Source organism: Micrasema longulum, unplaced genomic scaffold (genome assembly GCF_059751315.1).
Source record: "Micrasema longulum isolate JH-2025_06_02 unplaced genomic scaffold, ASM5975131v1 h1tg000343l, whole genome shotgun sequence".
Taxonomy (NCBI): Eukaryota; Metazoa; Arthropoda; class Insecta; order Trichoptera; family Brachycentridae; genus Micrasema; species Micrasema longulum.
In genome coordinates this window covers 210,140-221,588 of record NW_028277546.1, presented here as the reverse complement: position 1 = coordinate 221,588, position 11,449 = coordinate 210,140, and the positions used below count along the sequence as shown (strand labels likewise).

Here is an 11,449-nt window from a genome sequence, read left to right as displayed (position 1 = left end):
TTTAAATTCTTCAAATCAAAGTAAAATAATTTGTTGTATATCTTTGACAAAGTCATTTTTTGCACCTTATTTGGTGTATTTTTTGAAAATGACTTTAGTATTACAGAAAAAGCTGGTGGAATTATTAATATATCAAATATAATAATACGATCAATTAAATAAAACATAATTATTTAGTGACAAAATTATTGAGTATTTGACTGACCAAAAAATTACAACCAGTTTGATCTAATTTTAGAATTAGATAAGAAAAAATCGTCATCACTTTTTTGTATGAAAATGCTTTAGTATTTGTATTCTGTCCATTTTAAACGTCTTCGGAAAATATAATTATATTGATACATACATAATTACTATAACTTTTTATCTGGCAATAGCTCAGTATTCAAATTGTAAAATTTGCCTAAAATTGTAAAGTTAAGCTAATGAAATGAGGTATGTCGAAAACATTTCTTACAATAAAATTTAAAAAACTGAAAAATGACAATGACTTATGTTAGTATATTATTCATAGTTATTGATTTGTCTCGAAAATAATTTGTGTTTGTCTATTTGTAATCTTAAAATAACTGCATCGAGTTAAACTTTTATAGTCAAGACACCCAATGTCACATTTCACAATGCGTATAGATAAATACATAATTATTTCTTATCAAATCAACTTCATTTGGAAAAAAATATCAGTCTCTTTGACCTTAATGAACTTGAGAAAATAGAATACATAGTTATTTTTTATGAGCTTCTGTGACACAAAATGTGATTTTTAAAATGTTTTTTGCTAAGGAAAGAATATGTAAATATTTAAAAGTATATACTTTTATTTTATAATAATTGGTAAAACAAAATAAATATTATAGTTAAGTGTAGATTTCAAATTGAATTTAACATAATTTTTATACATTATCTGTGCACATTTCTAGATAATTTTAAGGGTTAAAATTTGACTTATATCGTTCCAATTTTTTTAAATTATTGTTTTTACTATTATTTTGACAAAATAACAGCTTGTTTAATACAAAAAATATTTTTCCAATATTTCCGTTATTATAGACTAACTTTTTTATTATTATTTTGTTAAATATATCATAATTATATTCCAAACATTCATTTTATTTTAGTGCTACAAAGGTAAAAACAATTTACAAAAAAAAGAAATTAATACATTATTTTTGTGGTTTTGTATTTTAAGATGGGATGTTTAAACCTTGTGTAGCTAATGTTGCATCTGTCAAGATTGTGTGTATAAATTTTTTTATCTTAAATAAAATCAAAAAATCACTTTGAACGTTATCCAAATGTAGGTATTTTAAATTTTCCATCATTTATTCGAAAATACCTGGTATATTCTCTTAGGGAAATTACAGCACCAAACTTTGTTAAATAAAAATTTACAAACTCAGTTTTTCAAGAGATATAGCTGTTGAAAAAATATTTTTCCATACATAAATAATACATTATATTACTTGTATGATTGCATGTAAACTTTATGTTATAAAATGTACAAAAATAAGTTTGTATTTGTATGTTTTGTTGTAATAAACTTTATGTTATAAAATGTACAAAAATAAGTTTGTATTTGTATGTTTTGTTGTAATACATACATTGTATATCGTAAATATATTAGAGAATACCAAAGTGCGTAATATTTAATAGAAATTGTAAATTAGATTGTAGAAATATAGGTGAGTACACTGATTAAAAGCCAAATGATTGTAAATAAAATTTATGAATTAATGTTCATAATTGACATAATATAATTATTTTGTTGAATGCTTTGATGGTGCCCAAAAATTATTTGATTATGATGTGAATGCATGATACTAAATATTTTGTATTACTTAAGAGACTGTTAAATTAATATGATTTTACACAAATGTATCCAAATAAATATTGAAAAAAAATAATACAGTATTGCGTTATATTTAATACATCCTTAATATTTTTAGACACATGCAAAACTAGATAAATAACTAGTAATTATTGCTAAATAAAAAAAGAACTGAAGCAAACAAATAAACCCAAATTATCAAACATTTCTTTTGCATGAAACTGAAGCAGCAAGCAAAATAATTGTTTGTAGGAAAAGAAGATTGAGGGATTTCGCACATTCTTATAACATGATGCTACAATGCGGCCTCCGTGGTGTAGTGGTCAAGATGCTTGACTCACGCACGGAAGGTTCCGGGTTCGATTCCCGGTGAGAACACAAAAATTAAAAATGTGATTTTTCTCAAGCCTGGGTACTCTGTGATGTAATTCACCACTGTAATTAGGCTTCCTGGCCTGTTGTGGTGCAAAAAAATGTTAATGTTAATGTTAATGTTACAATTGATTTTAAAATAAAATCAACTTTTTGTGTTTTTATTTTTGATACTCATTGGGGAAATTCAAAATGAGAAAATAGGATTTAAATAGTATTTTTTTTATTAATTAAATATTGGAAAATGCTATTTGCTAACTAATTTGTGTCTAATACATTATTTAAAAAAAAAATTATTTTATTTATTTATTCATTCAAAATTACAAAATTAAATATTTATGAACTTATTAAGGCTTTTTAGGCTATGCCCGTGTCAAGCCACAATAAATAACAATAAAAATACATAGTAAAATTAATTAGATCAAATTATAATGACAGAATCACAATCTAGAAAAAAAGGTAAATGTAATAAATCATCAAATTCCAAAGAATATGAATGAAAAATGATCTATTTATATGCAAATATAAATTAATCATACTATGTTTTAATAAAAATGTAATACAAATGAGGTGAGGAGTGAATTAAAATAAAGAAAAATCCATATTATTTCTGGAAAAATCAAGAAGTTATTTCACAATTAAGCAAGTATCCAAAATTTAAATAAAACATTTTGAATGAAACAAAATGAAATATTTAATAACTATATTTGCAAAAATAGACGTTTTACCTTACAACATTCATAATATGTTAAATTAGGTATTATTTATTGATTTATTTACGGCCATTGTCCATTTGTACAATGTATAGGGATGAATATTACAATTTAAGAATAGTTAAAAACATTAAAAAAAGAATAAAAGAAGCATTGACAAACATAAGGGACATCAAGACAAGATCTGGACTATTTATTTAGTGCTCGTTTAAATCGTTGTAAACTTAAACCAAAACAGTCCAGATTTTGTCTTGAGTTAACAATACAATAAAGACGGGTCATTGGAGAATTAAGGCCATAGTTTGTTCTATGCTGATCGATGAACAGTACCTCATTGCCATGTAAGATAATTATTCAATTTTTTTCTCTCCATTCTGCCACTTTCTTTTTGATTTCAACTATGTTCTTAGCATAAGTTCTGCAACAACCTCCAATATAACGAACTCCGAGATTCAACCAATCTTCAACAAATGTTTCAATGGCTTCACAATTTTGGCCTTCCCAGCTGTAAAAAAAAATGTTTTCAAAATAGAGATCTCATTATGATCATCAAAAAACACAAAAAATATTTTTAATTTACCCTTCTTTTTCCACAACATATATTTCGCCACTGTTTGGATAAACAATTAACGGTATCTCTTTATCTTTATTGCTGTTGATTCCTTTAAACAACTTCTGTATAAACATTGGATTGAGACAGTTAACTCCAACTGCCAATATTTGTTTTGGATTCAAATTATATAAATGAACAGCAACATCTTGAAATGTTTCACCATGGACCAGTGACATGTCATCCTAATAAAAGAGATATCTATATTTTAATATGCAAAAATATTATTCACTGAGTAATCAAGTGTGTTTAATGTATGTAGATTTGTAGATCGGTGCCGGTTTAATGCAGAAAAAAAAATCAGTAATTCGGATTATTTTAAACGATACTTCTCCCAGTTTTTATTTCCTGTTATGAAATTATAAAAATGAAACCCTTTGACAGATTCTCTCTAATTTATTCCGTTGGAAGACAGCAAGAATCAGTTTAATTTTAAATCATCTGTGTACCAAGTTTAACTTTGTTGAAGTCCGATCATACATAGTAAATAAACACCAATATCTTATATTTTTTAAACTTCAAAATTCTGTGAAAAATTGGCTGGTTTTAACAAGAATGCTATTTATTATTTTGTAAGAAAAAATATAGTGAACATAAAAATCTATTAAACAAAGTTATTAACGTATACACAAAACAGGTACTATTTTTTTAAAACATACTCATTTAACTCTTTTAATACAGTATTGGTATATGGTATAGTTAGTTTAAAAAAGGTTATTGTATGTACCAACTTTGCAACTGAATGAAAACCAGGCTTTGATATCGGGATGTTCTTCCAGGATAGATAATAGGACTTCAGCTTCTTTCTGGCAAGGTATTGTTTCAAAGGCAAACACTTTGATGCCAGTCTTTATCAATTCATCAATACGGGGTTTGTGCCATTCTTTCAGTGCCTGGAATTAGATGTAACACAGTAGATAAGAAATGAAATACTTAATATTGGACATATTAATATATTTATTAACAAAATTTTTGACCGCAAAGTTAATGCTTTAAACATTAATAATATATTATATAGTCTAGCCATGTCAAAAGCAGACAGAACCGAAGGGCATGTATGACAAGATGTATGAATGTGGAAGAAGCTAGGAATATATGCCAGGATAGACGTGTGTGGCGGTCCATTCTCTCTGCCTACCCCTACGAAGAAATGGCATAATGGTAGTAGTAGTAATTATGAAATGGAACAAAAACAACAGTATAATCGCGGCTTCTGTGGTGTAGTGGTCAAAACGCTTGACTTATGCACGGAAGGTTCCGGGTTGGATTTCCGGTGAGAACAAAAAAAATATTTGATTTTTCTCAAGCTTGGGTGTTTTGCGCCGTAATTCACCACTGTAATTGGGCCTACTGGCCTGTTGTGGTGCAAAAAAAAACCATAATACTGCCTTAAAAGATTTTTACTACATAAATGGAATATAAAAATAAATAATTACCTCTTTTGGTATAGCATCTGTATAGTTGCCAGTGTATTCTGAGCCATCATGTAAAGCTGCTCCATAAGGTCCAATGGACCCAACAATTTGAGGATTCTTATCTATTGGAGACTCGTAAAATCAATTACTCATTACAGTTACCATAGACTGGAAAACCAGTAGCAGCAATATCTGGAGTATTAGTCGCATGGAGGTAGGAGATACATCTAAGAATATTTTATGTGCAATACCAGGGTACAAATATGAGAGCAAAAACTTAATATTTATTAAATAGACTAAATAGTCGGGCATCAAATTCAATATCTCATGCATGGTAGAAGCAAAGGGAACAGCTTATTAGTATATAAATACTGTAATTAGAATAATTTAATGTTTTTACCTGGAAATTCTTTACGATACAATTGAATAGCCTTGAGAGCAAGTACGGCTGCTTCTCTTATAAGAGACCTAGCTTTCTCTTCCGAAACATTCAGATACTTCATAAATCCAGGAATTGATGCCTGATATGTGCATGTTTCAATAAAGTCTGATCCAGCTTAATTAAAAAAATATGCACACATTTAATTGATTGGTTAGGAGAAAGGTCGATTGAATATTTTATATTTTTACAAAGTAGTAATCCACTATCACCAGCTTACAAGGTACACTCAACAAATAATGACGTACACTTACCCTTCAAAAAGTCAAGATGAGTTTGGACAATTGCATCAGGATTTGTAGCTAAAAACCTGGCAGTCCAAAGTGGATCACCATCGACCTTATCAGACACATGGACGGATAATTGTGTTGAAAATCCACCATCCAATATTTTAATATCAGGGGCCATGCTCAAATAATTTATTTAGACGTAACACAATCACAATAAAACACTTGAACTTAGGAAGCAAGCTAAGAAGAACGTAGATAAGCACACACTGCGAGAAATACAAATATCTAAGTAAGTATAGTATAAGAAAACAACACAGACTGTGGTATACGAAAACAATCCTTCACACGTGCGTCACACTGTGATTTGAATTTCGGTCATTCGGTATTCGGATTCACCATAGATTAAGGGTTATGTTCTACAATGATCATGATTCTGCCCGGTTTTAGTACAATTTTTGGTTTAGAAATGTTTTTTTAAACTTTTATGCTGGTATGAATATTATTTTTTTCTACCATTTTTTAGCAATATCTCAATAGTTTATGTCATCAAAGTCGAATTTTAATGAACTTATTTCGCATTTACAAAATTTATGCCTACATTGAAAAAAAACTAATTTTCTTAAAACATTAAAAAAAATATTAAAATCTGACTATATAAAATATATTTGCTATCAACATTAATTGGATGATATGCGAAATAATTGTATTAATTAATAGGTGGGCCGAATTACCCCCCCCCCCCCGCTCACTGCCAAATTCATAGAAATTTGCATAATTTTAAGAGTTGTGCCAACGAGATGCCCAGCCATGACAATTTTGCCCACTGCTGAAATCCTTAACAAAATCATGTATTAAAGTAAAAAAAGTTACTGGTATCATTAGAATTACATTTGGTAAGTATATTTGATAGATGGCAAAACTAAATATTCAGTTTACTGCCAGTTTCAGTTGATCACTTGAAATTTGAAGTTAAACTTGAAGGTCTGTTTTTGTATATCTATAAATAGTGTCAAAACTTTGGTTGTTGCGGAGTTTGTGTTGAAACGAGGCAAGTAAGTTTTATATATTTCGTTGCATAAATAATAACAACGCTATAGAAAGTATTTCTGTATATCTATTTGAACAAACACACTAGATATTTAAGTGGGCAAAATTACCTTAGATTTCTTAGCTAGTGTTTTGACAATTTTGCTCACGTCTTGGTTGTCGCTATATACCACTTTGAAAAGACATTATCTAAGACAAAAAAAGAAAAAAAGACAAAAACCAGATAACAGAAAAAGAATACATCAGTTGACCCGAAGAAAAAAAAGTACCTGCTGCTTAAACAAAGCAGAAATTATAAAAGAAAATGAAGTAAGCGACAAAAACATGATTATAAACGAGGTAACCGAATGTTTTGTTCAAACTGACCCATAAATCAGATTTTTTGCCAAAGATTTAACAAATAGGATAAAAAATCTGATGGGTGTTTCAATTCAAATACACGCTGAAAATAACAAGCCAGTTATTTTGCTCATCAAAACTTTTTATACCACACAGCATTGGATGACAATCCATCCAATTTTTCTCTGCCATCAGGATAAAAAAATCAGGAGAACATTAAAAAAAAATCATATCTACACGGACACAACAGACTCTGATGCCTACTCAGTTGATAAATCAAAAGATTTCGAGACATTCATCATAGGTCATCACAACGAATATGAACAACGTGCCTCCGAATCTTCGGCCGAGGAAAACGAAAAAACAATGTCTGATCCCCTTGAAATTAATAACGGTAAAGAAGTCGCTTCCGTTTTAGTAAAGTTTAACACTGTTGATACGCAAAACGACAAATATTATGTTGGTTAAGTTGTCAGCGCATCAACAACTACAATTTTAATTCATTTGTAAGAGGCAAACGTAATGGTACTTTGTGTGGCCTCAAGTTAATGATATTGCTAATGTATTTAATTGAAACATAGTGAAATCTTTGTCTGAACCTGTCGTCTTTCGTAAAAGTTTCCATAAATTCAATGTAAACCTTTAAAACTGCGAGATTGAGTCATTTTCTGTGAGTAAATTAAAAATGATTTTACTTAAACCAATATTTGTTTTTACTTTTCAAAAACAAAAAAAAAATTTAAAAAATGTAAGTAACGTAACATTTAAGTAAGTTTTACTTTATTAAATTTGCCAGCTTTTTTGTAAAATTATGAATACCCATTTTATTTATTTTAAATATTTTTTTGTATAAATATTTTTAACAGTCTAAAGAAGAGAATAAAACAAAGAATTTATTAAAATAAAATACAATTTCAAAAGATATGTAATCTAGCAAATAATTGCACTACTGTAGTAAATTAAAAATAAAGTTTTTTTTGTTTTCGGCATACATATTAAAAGAAAAATCGTTTTGAGAGCTTGCCCCTTTAATTACGAAAATCGCATCAGAACTGAAAGTGTTTGTAAAAAAAATGTAAAAACGATCTATAATTTATTGGTTTATGCATAGTCAAACACAAAAAAATAAAAGGATAAGAGATTAACTCCTTTGGTTTAGTTAAAGATCCAATTATGTGCCAACCCTAGCACACAAATCCGCATTGTATAGAAAAATTGAGGAAATAGTAGACAATGTTGCCCACCTATTTTTTGCATTAATTTTATAATGGTGATGCCTCAATGATGCTATTGTTTAAACATAAACAGCATTTTTCGCACAAAAAGAAAAGTAATAATAAACCGTATGATACGGATGATAAAACCTAAATTAACGGTTAATGACCAAGTGGGCAAAATTGAAAATAAGTGGACATAATTTTGCCCAGTATGTTTTGTCTTCTAAAATTGCATAAATAAAAGAAAAGCAATCGTTGTGTACTTGTAAAAATGCTCAGAGTAATTTGTATAACTTATTAGTATTATGGATAGGAGTAGTCCCATACAAAAATTCTATGATATTGGGCAAAATTGACAAGTTGACGATAATAGTTACTTGCCAGATTTTTGGCCTGAGATTGTACATTTTTAAAATTTAATATTTATAGCAGTTCTCTGGTAATAATATTATAATTTATCAACAAGGCATATTAAATGCCCTTGTTTTATTTTTACGATGTATTCGGACAGCCACAGGCTAGGGGTTTCACTCTCCAATCATTAAAATTCGAAAATGAGTGGTTAACGGTTGAAGTTGAGTGGTTAACGGTTGAACATTGAGTTAGTATTTATTAGCCGTCAATGTGTAAAAAAAAGACTATTAATTTATTTTGTAACATTGAATTACACTCTATTCTTATCAAAATATGTAACAAATAGTGACCGATAGAAACTTTTAAACAACAGTGCGCCTGTTACTTTAAAATTGTAAAAAAGTGGATGAATCCATTAAAACTGTTTAAGAATGATTGTATTAATTTGTGACGCGTAATTACCCAAATTTGACTATTTGAAGCCTCTCACAATGAATTACAACAATGTTACTAAAAATGAACTTACTTTTTAGTAACATACGAAATGACACCTCAATCCTTGTACCATTTTCATACACGCGTTTGTCTAATATTAATGTAAAGAAATAAATTGAGCGTAAATGTTGCGTACCCATCATAAAACGAAATAGTAAAGATAAAAATGGACACCAAGTCATTGGAACAATAGGCGCAATTCCTCGGTAACTACTAACTACACATGTGGCGGCCTCCGTGGTGTAGTGGTCAAGATGCTTGATTCACACACGGAAGGTTCCGGGTTCGATTCCCGGTGAGAACACAAAAATTAAAATGTGATTTTTCTCAAGCCTGGGTGCTCTGTGATGTAGTTCACCACTGTAATTAGGCCTCCTGGCCTGTTGTGGTGCAAAAAAAAAAAACAAATGTGCATCTTGCATATTCCAGGAATTGGCAAGCAACTTTTTGGCCACATGCGCGGCAGTAACTACTTACAATCTTCGAAAGCAACCCTTCGAATATCTTTCACGAACCATTGTATTGCTCAATGTTGATTTAAAAATAAAACTATGTCATAATTTTGAGTTGCTGGAATTCCATTCGTCCATGCACTTTGTAGCTGCAATACGATTAATAATCTAACTTCAATATGTAAACTTTATATCAACTATCAATTACCTAAATTTTGTAAATGGGGTCTAGAATTCCAACCGTTCATGCGTTCGGTAGCTGCAAGACTTGAGGCATAAAGTCCACGAGTTACCAATACAGAAGACAAAGTATTCATAGATAGTATAGCGACATAGAACCGGGTTGTGGTTCCGTGGTAGCATTGTGGACTCACGGGCCAAAGGTCCGAGGTTCAAATCCCACTCTACCACAACTCGATTTCCATTTTTCCAGCACAAGTTATTTACGACTTTAAGGAAATGGTCTGAAAATTTAAAAAAATTGATTAAATAATAAGAACTCGGGTATATATCTTTTTATTTTAAAAATAAATAAATAGTAAAGTTGGTAACAAACTTACCCATAGTGACCGTTAACCGTCTTTTGTTTTTTTTTGTATGACGACGATATTTTAAGAATAAATATAAAAATCCAACCTCTTAAGCATTAAAACCCAAATATGGAATATTCCATAATGAGGAAGTTGAGTGGTTTTAAAAAAAATAAATATTTTTACTACTTAACTAAGCCACAATTTTTTATTATGTATAAGCGCTATTGTGAGTTTTGTATTTTTGAAATTACTTCGCGTGTGACGTATCAGTTCTCTGTCTCTTCTTATTGATGAATTCTGCTGATTAGTCAGTTGACTTACCGTAAACCGGAAACCTATCACAGCTCTCTTATCATTGGCAGATTCGGAAGAAATAGTGACGTCATGGAAAGTAGTTCGTAATTATTAAAATATATAATTTTTTGCTCAATTTCAATTTAATGCTCTTATTTTTACCGCGTGTAAGAATACATTTTTTATATCGAATTTCCGATAGGGCCGAACTTCCTCATTAGACTCCCCGTGACTTATATAAAGACAAACATAAATACAGCTTGCTGAACATAGGTATAATCATAATATTATTTTCAATGAATTTACAAAAATTATCTAGCTTTTACGTACCTTGAAAATTTTTCTATCACAGCCGAAACAAAAATCTTCCCCCACTCCATCAGCGTTCGTCGGAATGGCTAGACAAAATGAGTGCGATACTAATGTGAGTGAATAAGATAAAATATGGTCTTGTATTGCGTCATTCGAAATAAATAATAGTAGGATATTCGGGATAGTGTTCTATATTTAGCCAGTCTCCTCTAATATTATAATATGAACCCTAATGTTTTGTAGTAGGTAACTAATCATAATATTATTGATGTAAGATTGTTGCGATAACTGGAATAATGCTTTCCTCTTCGCCATGCGAATTCTAGTTTTCATATAAATAATTGAGAAAAACGTTTCTTACAAAAAATCAACATTGAATATATTGTATATTATAATGTTTACAAAAACCAAATTAAAAAAAAAACATGCTTAAAGATAGATTTTTTTTATTGATGTTGGAGAAGGATAACTTAACCGTTAAAAAAATAACTAAACGAATATGTTTTCTATATCACATTTATTTTAAAACTCAATTGGACATATATTTCAAAGTTCAAAACATTTGTATTGAAATATATTCGATCAATTAATTTCATTTACATACCTATCATAATCATAATGGCTAGGCAAATAAACATACCCTTGATACAAAAATATTATACGTAGTTGATATTTTCAATAATTTTTTTATTTTTAATATATTTAGACATAATTTTATAATTCACGAAGCGTATTTTATTCATATTTCTTGGCCACCTCTTTTTGATTTTTTGATCATCTTGTTTTGATTTTTTGATAA

The 11,449-nt window shown here is 29.3% G+C and overlaps 1 protein-coding gene across 1 annotated transcript; it reads right to left on the bottom strand.

Moving 5' to 3' along the window:
• Positions 1-2,889: 2,889 nt before the first annotated feature.
• LOC148282281 (betaine-homocysteine S-methyltransferase-like) lies at positions 2,890-5,965 on the bottom strand. The gene is made up of 6 exons (XM_088225335.1): positions 5,632-5,965; positions 5,339-5,494; positions 4,960-5,060; positions 4,255-4,416; positions 3,494-3,708; positions 2,890-3,418 (listed from the first exon to the last, which is right to left on the bottom strand). The coding sequence occupies exons 1-6, from the start codon at positions 5,783-5,785 to the stop codon at positions 3,268-3,270; spliced, it is 939 nt and encodes a 312-aa protein (XP_088081461.1). The 5' UTR covers positions 5,786-5,965; the 3' UTR covers positions 2,890-3,267.
• Positions 5,966-11,449: the final 5,484 nt, after the last annotated feature.